This window comes from Xiphias gladius, chromosome 22, assembly GCF_016859285.1.
Source record: "Xiphias gladius isolate SHS-SW01 ecotype Sanya breed wild chromosome 22, ASM1685928v1, whole genome shotgun sequence".
NCBI classification, from domain to species: Eukaryota; Metazoa; Chordata; class Actinopteri; order Istiophoriformes; family Xiphiidae; genus Xiphias; species Xiphias gladius.
The window spans coordinates 18,990,993-19,006,523 of record NC_053421.1 but is presented as its reverse complement, the minus strand read 5'-3'; the positions used below and the strand labels follow the sequence as shown (position 1 = coordinate 19,006,523).

The 15,531-nt window shown below is 41.7% G+C and overlaps 1 protein-coding gene across 1 annotated transcript; it reads right to left on the bottom strand.

Annotated features, from left to right (window-relative positions):
- Window positions 1-6,093: 6,093 nt before the first annotated feature.
- On the bottom strand, window positions 6,094-13,356 carry casp2 (caspase 2, apoptosis-related cysteine peptidase). Its single transcript, XM_040117402.1, has 9 exons — window positions 13,350-13,356; window positions 12,808-12,899; window positions 12,452-12,634; window positions 11,732-11,860; window positions 11,529-11,619; window positions 10,076-10,264; window positions 9,386-9,495; window positions 9,166-9,281; window positions 6,094-6,178 (listed from the first exon to the last, which is right to left on the bottom strand). The coding sequence occupies exons 1-9, from the start codon at window positions 13,354-13,356 to the stop codon at window positions 6,094-6,096; spliced, it is 1,002 nt and encodes a 333-aa protein (XP_039973336.1).
- Between the last annotated feature and the right edge of the window lie 2,175 nt (window positions 13,357-15,531).

Genomic DNA, 15,531 nt, shown 5'->3' with positions numbered 1-15,531 from the left:
TATTTGTACTGGGAATTTCCCTGCCTTTTACCCGATGCTTACTGGGATACACTTCAGCCCAGCAAAAAATTGATGGATGGAAGCAGCCTTCATTGTCTTTGCAGCGAGTACATGGAACGCCCTGCTGAAAGCCTGAGGAATGTTCAAGACCTGACTTAATTTAACCCAGTTTTATAACATTTATCCCTCTCGTAACCTACCTAAATATACTGTAGTGAAGGACCTTCTTTCTGCCTGTTTTCCTTCGTACATTTTAATATTCAATGTTATCCTTTTTTTTTTTTAACGTTTTTTTGTTAATTTTATTTTTTTTATTAGAGGGGAAATTAGGGGTAAAAGAAAGATGTGGAACAACCTGCAACAAAGGTCTTCAATCACACTCAAACCAAGGACGTTGGTTACATCGTTGATATCTTAAACCAATAGCCCACCAAGGCACCCCAATATTATTTGTTTTTAATTCTTACATTATTATTATTCTATTCTAACGTTGTCTTATTTTGTGTAAATCACAGTTATGATAATGGTTAGTATTTTGTTGAATACTTTTAGGTTTTAGTGCAGCACAAATACATTTTTCAGTAATTTTTAGATAAAACATTAAATACATTTTTATTAACTCAACTCAAGCCCTTTTTCCTTTTTCTCTAATTTAAGGTTTAATTTATTGGCCAAATACTAGTCTAAGTATCATATTCAGGGATCGTTTTTAGCAACTATAGGCAAACTTACTGCAGTCTCTTGTGATCTGGGCTCCATTTCCCAAAAACACATTATGAATTAAGAACATCTTAGCTTTAAGATGTGTTTAGGACATAAGGCCCCGATTTGTATTCAGTTTATTTTATGTTTTTTTTGTTTTGTTTTTCCACCTATATTACGGCTCTATAATGCACTATTACACATCTGATATCAGATTTTTCTGTCCTTCAATGTCAGACAGATTTTCTTGCAGTTGCTTTTCCGAGCCGTCTCATCTAGGGTACCTGAACTCTCGTACGCGGCCTTTCACGTTTCTCCCTCACTCTTCCCCCTGAAACTTTCCCTCTCACCACCCCTTGTCCCCATCTATCCAACCCCCACCCCCGAGGTGAAACCTTACTCGTGGATAAATTTAGCAGCAGTGTGACCCAATGTTCACTGACACACTTCTCCGCACCTCTCCCTCTCTCATGCTGTTTGTCTCTCTTTTTGCCCATCTCTCCCAGGAGGCCAGTTGGACAGACAGATGGTGGGCTTTAACGTTTACACTAAAACAATGACAAGTTATTGACACTACTGCCACCGTAACATGGTGTTTCATCCTGTAGCTACTGATATTAACAGCTAGTCATTTAACTATTACATTATAGCCACCTCTGTAATTGAAAAGACAAATCAAGTGACAGCGATATCATATGAAATTTAATGGCTTAATCGTCTACATCCCAGTGATTCCAGTCTGCGAGACATTTGACAGGTGAACATTATCCCTTTTAGTAGCCTGTAACATTTGAGACTTGTGAGATCTATTTCACTGCTGTTGACATTCTCACAGATGGAGACTCGCCTCCTCACACAACCGCATTTTTAACCACATCCATCACATAACTTGTAACACACAACCAGGTGTATCAAAGCAAGCGCAAACACACCGTGTGCCTGTAGAGTGTATACACAAGCAGCTATCCCTTCTCGCCACCCCGCTGGAGTGTGTCTGTCAGCGTGACACGAGTCCACAGAGGGAGCTTCCTCTTTGTTAAGGTCAAGGGTCAACAACAGCTCTGTGACTTGGAAGTAATTAACACAACTTTACAAACCCAGTAAGCACTAATTTGGTAATCTCCACATCAAGAGATGTCCAGGTGTCTGGGTTAAAACTGGGCTAACATTGGCTGAAAAGACGTCTGAGTTACACACTGTATAACCCTTGTTACTAAAGTGTTCGCTGATAATGTTTTATTCTACGGGTCCATAATTTCTGGATAATTACATAATCATTTCTAAGACTTTTACTTCAAAGAATTGTGCAAATACACATAATGGCCACTTTATTAGGTACACCTGTACAATGTAATCCTATACAAGAGCCCTGCCATAACATCTATCTTTTTTTAGCTCATGATGTCCAGTTTTTCCTGTGACATTGTTGGAAATGCGTGAATTCAAGTCTAATTTTTTTGCATCCATATCATCGTAAATGGTGATGTTGTGCTGGACCACATTCATTTGAGAGGTATTTCCGGCAACGTCAACGAATACTGAAAATTATGAACTTCGTAATGTTATGGCAGGGCTGTTGTATTGCTTTAGATTGTACAAGTGTATCTAATAAAGTGGCCACCGAATGGAGGTGTTAATAAAAGGGAAAGACAGTTTTGAATTCTTAGACACTGTAAACACTAACTTTATTATAAATTCAACACTTCAACATTAAGTTCTCGATTGAAATGTTTTACCTGTCTACCAGGTGTGCATTAGGTAACATTTAATAAAATAGGGAAACTAGAGACAGTGTTCAAATGGTATACCTCTACTAAATTAAATACAATTAATTGCTAGTGTAACCTCACCAGGTGAGGTGAACTTGCAAAAATGTAAAATGTGTCTAAAGGCAATAAAACAATTCAACATGTAGAGTTAAGTTTTCAGTGATAAATGAATAAAAATCATTTAAATGGAGCTTGTCTTTCACAAGCAAATTGCATAGCTCTTTCCAGGAAACTATCTAGAAAATTATTAACAATTTACGGACCCGTTAAATAAAGCATCACCTGTGTTTCTTATCCTATCTCGTCCAATTTCTTATTTATTTTAACAATTTATTCAATGCTTTAAATTATTTAATACACACGCACACACACACACACACACACACACACACACACACACACACACACACACACACACACACACACACACACACACACACACACACACACACACACACACACACACACACACACACACACACACACACACACACACACACACACACACACACACACACACACACACACACACACACACACACACACACACACACACACACACACACACACACACACACACACACACACACACACACACACACACACACACACACACACACACACACACACACACACACACACACACACACACACACACACACACACACACACACACACACACACACACACACACACACACACACACACACACACACACACACACACACACACACACACACACACACACACACACACACACACACACACACACACACACACACACACACACACACACACACACACACACACACACACACACACACACACACACACACACACACACACACACACACACACACACACACACACACACACACACACACACACACACACACACACACACACACACACACACACACACACACACACACACACACACACACACACACACACACACACACACACACACACACACACACACACACACACACACACACACACACACACACACACACACACACACACACACACACACACACACACACACACACACACACACACACACACACACACACACACACACACACACACACACACACACACACACACACACACACACACACACACACACACACACACACACACACACACACACACACACACACACACACACACACACACACACACACACACACACACACACACACACACACACACACACACACACACACACACACACACACACACACACACACACACACACACACACACACACACACACACACACACACACACACACACACACACACACACACACACACACACACACACACACACACACACACACACACACACACACACACACACACACACACACACACACACACACACACACACACACACACACACACACACACACACACACACACACACACACACACACACACACACACACACACACACACACACACACACACACACACACACACACACACACACACACACACACACACACACACACACACACACACACACACACACACACACACACACACACACACACACACACACACACACACACACACACACACACATACACACGCACACACACACACACACACACACACACACACACACACACACACACACACACACACACACACACACACACACACACACACACACACACACACACACACACACACACACACACAGACCCACACACACACACACACACACACACACACACACACACACACACACACACACACACACACACACACACACACACACACACACACACACACACACACACACACACACACACACACACACACACACACACACACACACACACACACACACACACACACACACACACACACACACACACACACACACACACACACACACACACACACACACACACACACACACACACACACACACACGCATACACACACACACACACACACACACACACACACACACACACACACTATCACAGCTTTCACACCTGAGAGACATGGGACTGCACAGAGAGATATTAAGCCTGTAAATAGTGTGATTAATTGAGATTTCTTATTTATATCTCAGCTGTGGGCCCCCGAGAGGCTGCAGGAGGGCTGGGGATTAGAGATTTTGCTTTGGGCAATCGTCCATCTTCTCAAAGGAGAAGAGGACCTGACACTCTCTCACTGTTCCTCCTCACTTTGTCACTCAGGCTGCTTTGACACATACGCACACACCGCAGCTGCTCTAAACTCAGTTGCTCATGTATCGGTCATTCTTCCATCTTATAATTCATAATCAACTTTGCCGAAAATGACATTTAAAAACCCATACAGGTGCTTCAAATCATCCGCTGGAACAAAAAACAAAAAAAACAACCTGATGCTGTGAACCATCCGTGTCCATAGAACAGGTGTGATTGGACAAGAGAATAAAAAATGAGTCAGTGGCGGTGAAACACCACCGGACATCTCAAGATGCTCCTAGGAGGAATGACCATCATTCTGGGGTAGTATTTAAACAGATGAACAGGATATAGTGACATGACTTCCTCTCAACATGTACATTTAACCTGTCTGCTCAGGTTTCTTGTATATAGGTATTTATATCCACCAACACATGAAAACAGCAATGACTCTACAAGGCTGAAGCTTGAGAAGGCGTACAGATAGAAGGTGAGAGAAAGGGTCACATATAAGCAGCGTGCTTTAGGATATAGTCTGGGTAGTGCAAAGAAAAGAAAAAAAAAACAATAAGTCAAAGGAAACAGATCAAACAAGAGCTTGGTGTTTAAATAACAAATAAATGATCAAATCCCTGTTTATGGCAGAGGTGACTCGCCATTTATCGCCTTCACTCAGCATTTTGTAACGTGGCTAGGGTGAAACCTGTGGAGACTGTTAATGTGTTTGAGGGCTGTACAAATAAATTGACATAAAGTTGCAGACATCTTGTTCAAGAAGTAAAGAGAAATGGAGGAGGAAGAGGATGAAGATAGTTGAGATGAGGAGTATTGATTCCACAGAGGGGCAGTAGGAGGACTTTGTGTGATGTAGTAGAGAATCAGGAAAAGGTACAAAGCAATGCTTGTTGGTGAGAAAGGATGCGAAAGCAGATGAAAACAAGATAGACCAGAAGGTAGTTGTGGAAGAAAAGTAATGAAAGGTAGGAGTGAAAGAATTAGGGATAGTAAATAAGGAACAGTAAAGGATGGTTAGAAAAGATTAAGTGACAGGTAGATCGATGGAGAGATGAGGGAGAGGCAGGTGGAGGGGAAAAGGAGGACATTTTAAGAGACAGATAGGATAGCAGACAGGCAGGTAGGTAGGTAAATGAAGATTTGGTAAAGCCCTACCAGGGTCTGTTGGTATCTCAGAGCCTTCCTTTGCGACGCATCTGCAGCCATTGACACGCTGTCACTGATCCAAAAATAACCTCGCTGGACACCCCAGCATTTCCAGTGGCGTGGGCAACACCATATACACACACTCACTCTCTCACTTATATACTGTATCCACACTTTACACCAGGTCAAATAAACACACAAGCATCTTAAGTTTCTTGCTCTCCTACAAACTCATTCTCAAACGCACTTGTTACACGGAGAAAATCAAAAACCACAGATGAAGTCCTTCCCAACCGCGCTCTTCCCCAGATGATCCAGAGGCTGCGAGACATCCAGCTCCACTGCGGGACTGACAGACGCACAGACAGGAATCAGACAGGGAGACAAAGCAGAGTAAAGCCATCTGATGAGGCACTGAAGGACGCAGCGCTTTCCTTTATTAGAACTGCAGACACCTAATAACACACACACACACACACAACTTGTTGCCCTTAGCAGCACTCTCCCTGCCAGCCGGCCATTAGGTGTGTGTGTGTTTGGATGGACTGTTCTTGTTTGGACAGGGGTGGTGGGGGTGGGGGTTGGAAGGGCACCCCCCCATAGGGCTGCCCCTGCAACGTGAGCAGGAAGGTGCACACGACACCCTTATGACAGCTCACACCTAATCAGCCAATGATGCAACGCAATCCCCATAACACTCACATGCTATAGCAGTCCCCCTTTTGGAGGGGGGGGGCACCCTAAAAATGCTCATAACAGTAAGTGATCTCCATATTGCCTAACCTCTGCAGCAGGTTCAGATATCCAGAGGAGCTAATACAGGAAGGAAGCTAAGCGTATATGTGCTGCACATTATTGGCTAAAAGCTAAAAAGCTCAGAGGCCTTCAGGGTAGACCACCACCGCTTGGCACCCCACAGAGACCCCATCCCACTCAATAAGTTAACCTAAACGTCTCTAATTCATTCGAGTTTTGGTTCCTCCTCTCATGCTGATGAGACAGGTGACTATTATGAAAACCACAAAAGACACACACAGATCCCCCCTCAACCCCACCCTGCTTTGTGGTCCACACGCCAGCACATAACAGCTTAATCTCACAGCTACACCGGAGGCCAGCGAGAAATGTGTTGTTCTGACTGCCGGCGTGTGTATGTATGCGTGTGTGTGTGTGTGTCAAAGGAGAATGACTGTGGACAGCTGGCTGGGCCTCTATCTGATACACTAAGAACATTATCACTGGGCGGCAGGCAGTGTGAGAGATACATACGTCCCAGTCAAAGCATGGAGAGACCTGAGCGCAGCGGAATAGTGGGGAGCCAGTTATACTATACCTGAGAACGGAAAGGACAGGCTGTATGCTGGGAACAACACACACAAACACAGCAACAAGAAGGATCAAATAAAGTCAAGCACGCACAGGAACAGCCACGGTGTACATTCGTTCAGAAGCCTCACACACACACTCTGCAGAATTCAGCTAAAACCAGACTTATGCATCCCCAGATACACACATGTACACAAGCAGCTTTAATGGAAAAAAAAAGACTTGAATTTGTCTAGTTTAAAAACCATGGCCTGTTTATTGTATAGAACATCTGGCAGTCACTGGCGTTGATGGAAATAAAAATTTCTCCAGGCCCCCCGACACTGCACCTCTCACCTTTCTCACTCTGCAGGAGGGTCACCCTTTTATACTACTTAATGTTTTTCTTTTTTTAAAATTATACTCCCCAATTATAAAAACCAAAACATATTAGGAGTGAGCATATTCCAGACCAGGGTTAACTCTATCATGAGCACCTCACACACAGCTTAAAAGTGTCTTTGTTTACAGATGGTTAACGATCAATACTGTTTTGACCATATATTCTTTTTTCTTCGCTACAACACTGTTACAACTTAACACACATTGCCTGGTCTGGCCTTTTCTGGGAAACATCAATAGTCAAACAGCCTTAAGAAATAGATTTCCTCGGTGTGTGGCAGTGCCAAAGTGATACAATATACTGTGAAAGCACCACCATGGTCATAAACTTGTCTAACAGATTATCCTCACATGGCACAGGAGGCTGTAGAAAACTGCAAATTGTTTATGGAAGACATAAGAAATACATGTTTTGTCCTTACTGTATCAGATAAAGTAAAATGACACCAAAATACAATAAGGGGGACTAAGTGTGCAGCACTTGCATAGGGAGAAACACCATTAGGAGTCAGAGTTACCATTAAGGTCAAAGTTAATATGGTAGGTGTGCGACCCCACAAGTAGCACCACATTTCCCTTGTAGCCAACCACCCCGACAGGGGCAGATCTATAGTCACACAGCTGATATGAGAAAAAATTTTGCAGGATTTCAGTGGGTGCCTTCATTAAATTTGAAGTTAAAAAGCTGATATTTTTTTTGCTAATTGAACATCCATCAGCAAAAAAAAAAAAAAAAGGGTCTGAAAAATTTCAAGATTTTGTTTTGAAGCTGCCCTGTAGGCGTTTTTCCTCTTCATAAGGAAACTATGAGGAAAAATATGTGAACTGCTCTGACGAGAGCAGTTCGGAAAGTGCAGCTAGGTCGTTACTGTTTAATCTTCACTGTAGCTGACTGTCACCAAAATAAAAGCTGTCTGAGAGCATAACAGTAAAGATCATTTTGAACTGCAGGAGACATAAATAATGGTGTTGAAAGCGAGATGTTGAAATGCATTTTTCTCTGCTGTGCTGCCCCCTGCCTGTCATTTCACTAAAAACAAAAAATGGTAACAACTTTTAACAAACATTATTTACAAATAAAAGAAAATGGGATTAAAAATCCTTATAAAAACAATTTCATACAAAATAAAGCCACAAAAATAGATCTGTGTACAAAATATAGTTTAAAAAGAGAGACTTGTGAAACCTCAAATAGCTGTGCAGTGAGGAGGAAAAAAAACGAGAAAAAAAAAACACAACTTGTCTTTGACTAAAACGGATTAAAATCTAAACCCTCTAACTGGCATAGACACAGACACACAGATAAACGAGTAAGTTGTATGCTAATATGATGCTCATTCTCTGAGGACAAATAGATTACCATAAACTTGCTCCTTTTTCCTTTCCAAGATTTCTGTGAATGTATGCATGTGTGTGTGTCCATTTGTGGAGGCGGTATTTACACAGAAAATATAAATGAATAAGTCCTCTGTTCAGATGTGAAGATGCAACAGGGGAATGTGTGAGTGTGTGGCAGTAATTGGCATGAAGTGAACAGTTCTGTGCCTTTTTGAGAGGCTTCAATGAGGGAATGGTCTGTGTGTTCATCACTGCATGTTCATATTTGCATATCAATACTGAGGTTGGTACTTTGGGAACAGGTAAAGGTCTTTGCACAATGAGCTGGTGAACTCTGACATCTCTTTGCAGCGATGGTGGGCGGTGCCCGGGGCGTAACCCTCCCGCTCCTTGATACGCCCGTTGACCTAGAGACAGGCGAGAGAGAAAGGAAGAGAGGAGAAAATTACAGCCGAAAAGCAAATTTTACACTTAGCATTCAGTAATGAAAGTACAGGACACCTATATTCACCTGCACCAGAATGTCTGCGAGGTGTGTGTCTCTGGCATTGAGGCGAAGCGCTGTGTTAAGTTCCTGAATAAACCAGGATCCTCTCTTGGTGTTTCGCATGGCTGCTGTGCCTTGAGGAGGAAGAGATCAAACAATAAACGCTGAGATGAGACGTAATGAGACAGAGCAAAGCTGGTGTCTGGTATTTAAAGATTTACATTACTGGAAACAAAGATTGAAAAGTATGAATTTATATCTTAAACTGGGATTTTAAATATGAGGTGTTTTTGCATATTACGCAGAATTTAACAACTGTTTAACCTCACTCGGACAAAAATTAGTATAAAAGGAAACTAATTCAACCAATATAATTATAAGATTTTTTCCCCCATACACTTTTGTTTCTTAAAGCCAACAATGTTATCCATACTGGTTTTGCTGTATTAAGTTGCTGTGCAGACTGCCTGCATTACTGGTAGAAAACCAGTGCACATTCAGCCCCAGCTGGGTACAGGAGCAGGACAAAGTCAGTATTATGGAGTAGAAAAAACAGGTAGCCCACACGCTGATGTCTGTACTGCCTCATTAATTTGCCCACACATTTTCTTTTTTAATACCGTAAACATTTCAGTTAATTAATAAGTTTGCACATTTCACAAATAAAATCTTCCTAAGAATAGCAAAAAGGGACAAACTTACAAATTCTCTGACCTTTGAGAGATGCAAAGCCGCAGATCATGTCAGACCGCTGGGGCAGTTTAATCCTAGGCCTCCCGATGTTCCCACTCTGTCTAGAGTCTGCATCCCCCTGTCCTTCCCTCCCAGCATCTCGCTGTTCACAGCTTGGTGAGCAGGTCCTTGCTGGTCCATCTATCTGCTCCACTCCACAGTCCATTTCATCTGGAAGACAAGAAGTTCTCAATTCAGCCTCTAACACTTGACAGTTTTTTTTTTTTAAATATTTGTTGCAAAAACCAGGACTGAAGTACTCAAGTTTGGTCTTAGTCTTGAGATTTTCTACCAATGTAGGCTTGTGTTGCCTATTACAGTCTTTTGTCTCAGAGTTCAACTGAGGATTCATCTGTCTTCACTCACACAACCCTCATTTGAACTCATTTGGTCTTGATCTTGAAACTGCTCAGACTGAGACTTATCTCAGACTCAACTTAAATGGTCTTGACCAGAGCCCTGGCAAAACCTACAGTATAACCTGTGAGCAAATCCAAGACAAAGCTGTTTTGTGGTCAATGGCAATCTCACAGACTCACACTGATATTCTGATCCTCAACTTTCTGTGATAAACCACAAACTGAAAACAAAGGCTGTGATCATCACATAAAAGGGAACATCGTTTCAACTGGACTACTTGAATTATTTCAACCAAAAAAAACAACAACACACAAACAACAAAAAAACTAACATTAATATTTTGAATGAGCTTTGGTTAAAAAAATAAAAAAATAGTTCCTCATTTTTGCACATTTTTGTTGCCATTTCTCCAAATTATTATTATTAATCAATTTTTTAAATTCAGGAAGCCAGATTTTCATAACCACTGAAACCCCTGAACACTGGAACAAAAGAATTATTCGTTTTCACTGAAGCTATTTGCAGAGGCATTGGCCAATCTCATCTAATGGCCTATCAGTAGCACACCTGTGGTGGGCTCTGTGATGGAGCGAAGAAATGCACGACAGTAATTAGGATAGCTCCTGAAGGGTCTGACGATTTGTCAGGGGCATCATCAGCTGTGTAGTCAGGCCATAACCTCCATCACAGACTGACTAATTAGCTGGGAACCTGGTTGTGTCATGGATTAATTGCATGTTTACGGACAATTATTGTACTCATATTGCATTCTGTTTTATTCAGGCCTACTGCTGAACATTGGAAACTGACATATTATGATACCATATAATACGCTGCCACCCAGGTTGCCCTTCAGTGGCCCAAAGGGTGACAGCAGACAACCTCTGGACATGTGGAGGGAAAGGCTGGCGTCTGTCTGTTTCCCTGCTCTTAGGTGGTTTCAGGATGTTGCAGAGATCCAAGAGATTTAACATATTTAGCCTAACACATTTGCATAGTCCCTACAAACACAATTAGTGTATTATGATTCATTATGGCTCTTCCCCAGGATCACTTTGTAATCGTACAGTCTTACCTCCCCTGCAGGCCTGGATGAAAAACATCTTTGGTTTATTTTGTAGCTGTGGACAGTGTGCATTGTCAAAGGCCTCAAACACCCAGTCCAGCTGAAAATGATCAATTGACACACGTCACACGTTAAATGTCTGAAAAGGGATGCATCTTTACCTTTGAATGACGTTACATACATCAGCAAAGAAAATTATTAAAGAAACACACCTGCAGGAGCTGTCCGTCTGTGCCATACACAGCTCCTTCCACTCCATGGGAGAGCAGACACACCACACAACTGTCCACTGTCCGGTGGTCTGGCCATCGGCAAAAATTCTCAATGCATGACCTCATGCCCTACACAAAGAATAAGCAATCAGGAAAACTGTGGGTAACATAGATAAGCATCTGTCTAAGGCGCTCCAAGCTATTTGTTTGCAGGTTGCTTTTTTTTTTTTTAAACATTGAAGTGGTTGGTAGGGCAACCATATGGTTACATAGATCATTCTGGGTTTGAGTAGCAATTTTATTTAAAGTCTAAGTCTCCCAACTCTCACAGCCATTACCCACGCTTCAGGTGTGTGTCTTCTCAAAGTGTCATTGAGCAAGACAGTGACAGCCAACATACTTCCTCATTCCAACTTTCTTAGCAAGCTAAATAAATAAAATGTTAAGTTTGTGTTTGCTTTGTGATAACATCACCACACTGAACAGCACAGAAAATGGGAACTGAGCTAAACAAACTTGCCAAACAAATCTTACAATGAGAGAGCACCTTTTCTACAAATACTGGCTAAGTGACATTGTCAGAACGAATCAAGGTAAAAGGTTGTTCTTCTGCCTTTTACAACTTCCTTTTTCTGTTTGTCAACTAAATAAGATGGATGGTTCATGTTTCAAACAACATCCTGTAAACACATATTCAGCCTGCCCCTGTGTGTGTGTTACCTGAGCAGTGAGGTCTCTGTGGACAGTGACTGAGTAGTCCAGCTCTGTGAAGACCTTCCGGAGGACCTCATCATCAACTTCACCTCCCTTCCTGGGGTCAAGGTCAGCAGCAGCACAAGGGTCAAAGGTCACGTTACTGATCACCAAGGTAAAGCCACGGGGGGATGAATTCATTCTGTAAGACTGGAATAGGGAAAGTGAAAGAGTAAAACAAAAAAGTATTAACTCATATCCAGAAAGGTGGTGTGAGAGTGAAGAGGTATGAGATTTATTTCTCAAGAGGCCACAGAAAAAAATAACAGAGTTAAGCCTGAGTCAAACCTGCTGAGCTGACCTGGTGAAGAGAAATATTTTACCTGCTGGCAGTTAGAGAGGTAAAAGGCAGGACTGCATGGGAGAACAGGAGTGTTGATGGGACTATCTGCATCCAGACTAAAGTCCATGGACTCTGCAGAACACACAAACACACACAGACCTACAGTTAAAACCTATGCTCGTTACAAATTAAAATGCCAATGCACATTTTTAAATTAATGTGTGCTCCTGTCAGCAGCAGTGGTACGACAACGAACTCTGTATAGGACTGCGAATGAGTCACTCTTTGGGCGTGGCGCCCTCAGAATGCTAGAGCAACCACCTTCCCACACTTCTCTCAGCGATAAGATTATATGTTAAAGACTTTACACAGACAAAGCTCTTCTGAGCAGTTGCTGGCCGCAGAATGTTTTTATGTTAAAGTGTATTCAATTACCTGTGTTTTAAAACTGAACAACAGATAAACTCTTTTGTCCAGACACTGCCCCGTGTCTCCAGGGAATCAGAAAAATATGGACAACAACACCGGACACAAAGAAACGTATTTCAACCTGAATGCAGGCTATGCTGCAATACCACTCACCATGCATTCTTGCTCTCTTGGCTGTAATACCCTCCTGGGTGGGAAGTGGGAGAGAAGAGTCCACAAACCTCTGAAATTTAAAATCATGCACTCATTATTAGAGACAAAACATTAGCTGCTAAAACAGAAGCCATATTAGACAGATACTGAAAGATTTTGTTCTTTTCAGTGGCAGCAGCAGCTGTTGTTGTTTGTTGGGGGAATATGATAACTACAATCATAACTTAACTATTCAAAATCTCCTGCCTACTGTCTGACTACCCCAGTAGGCCATCTGGTTGTCAACATAAGACGGATGTGGTTCGTAATTCTCACATCTGTTTGCTTATCTTTTCCTCTTTTCTTCGACCTCTGTCTCTCTTTGTTCCTGTCCTCCACCCTGACTGGGACTGTCCCTCTGAATGATGACTCTGAGTATAGGCAGCTATCTGAGGCTTGGACTAGGCATGATGTGGTGCTGCTCACCTCACTTTTTTACTCTCTGTCTAATGAGGATGTCTCCAAAAGACCATGTAACTGGAGCATACCATTATTAGAACTTTTTTTCAAACTGTGAGCATGTGTAATTGAGCTGACAATTACGTAACCTACTTAAAAGACATATTCAACGATACAAACTTTTCCTGACAGTAGTTTTTGTGCAGTGTTTGTCTTATGAAAAACTTTAACTGTGACAATGCCTGCAGTAATCCTGGTTGGGGGATTGTAAGCACTCTGCTCTCCTCTCTCTTGTTTTCTGTTGTCTGCATGACCAGTCGACCTGCCTTTCCCTCCGGCTCTTCCTCAGGCTGAATACTCTTAGTAGTAAACAGTCTAAAAACTGCACTAAATCTGGTAAGAATCTGCTGTGTATAGGTTTGTTAATCGACAAATACACTCACCTCTACATGTTTCTCTCTGCCATCTTTTTCTGGTGACTGTGTGAGCAGGTCACATAGATGCTGCTGCTCAGTTTCTTGCAGAGCTGCGCAGAAGCTGCTAAAGGCTCTGGGCCCTCGCTTTGGTAAGAGTAGTAGCAAACGCCAGCTTCGTTTCTGAGATGTTTGCTCAGCCTAAAATAAAGGAGATCAGATCGGAAAACTGAAGATCACTCACAAAGATTAAATCTAATAGTACATTTGAATTACTATTTTCACATCCCTAATGACATTTTGTTTTCCAATCACCCACTGTTGACTCACCATGTCACGGAGATCTGTCTAAATAATAAAATGACATGTATTTAACCACCTGTGGCTGTGTATTGGGGCCATCTCAGGTGGTAATGAGTAATGTCAAGCGGAAATAAACCCATGCATTTACATGGGACTGCTTTAAATAGCTAGCTAGCCAACTTCAACAGTTGACTATCTTTTATTTTGGCCATTTTGTATCTTCACACATGTGAGACTAAAATTCAAACTCATCCCAGAGACACCGCTTATTTTACAAGTTCCCAGTGGTCCCCAAGCAATTTGGCTAGTGACCCCTTACAATTAAGCAATGTCTACTTGTGACTCTGCATCAAAGGTTAATGCTATGTTCACATCATATATTTTAAACCCATTTTGGTGGAAAGAACCATAAACATGTCAGTAATCTGTTGGCAGAATGGCTGCCAATGCAACACCACTGGCAGTTACATCACAATAAAATTCAACATCAATACTAATGCAATCGATTCAACTAATTTTACAGGAACTATACGCTGTTTGTTATTTGGTTTAATTTGGTAACGAACTGCTACAAATGTGCGACCTAACCAAAGAAGCTGATTTAGTTGTTGTGACTACAAGGTTAGCACTAAGTCTAACCACCTGGGATTAATGTGGGAACACTCAAAAGTCAGAATAACACTTGTTTTTCCTTCTCTTCCCATTCTGCCGACATTACATTATTGCAGCATTGGCTCAAGTCCTTAGTATGGACATGAATAATAAGCAGTTGGCCACAGAGTGATTTTGTTTAATTTAAAATATGTTTAAAGGCCTTAAGAGGACAATGTATCCAGTATTTTACCATACTAATAATAATAATAATAATTTTAAAAATAAAAATTTGAAACAGCCCTCTGATCACTGATATCACAAATTTATCATGGGATCTCTTATGGGAGCTGACTCCCTGTTAGGATACACTGATTTAACCTGTAGGTCTAAACTTGAAAATAGCCCAAACCAAATTTGCTGGCAGCCATCCGACA

Bases quoted from the DNA above. Each gene is read 5' to 3' on its own strand.
- casp2 (XM_040117402.1), bottom strand. The intron at 12,635-12,807 runs GTAAAATATTTC...TCCCTATTCCAG, and splicing joins ACCTCTCTAACTGCCAGCAG to TCTTACAGAATGAATTCATC. The intron at 6,179-9,165 runs GTACCAACCTCA...TGCGTCTGTCAG, and splicing joins GACCTTTACCTGTTCCCAAA to TCCCGCAGTGGAGCTGGATG.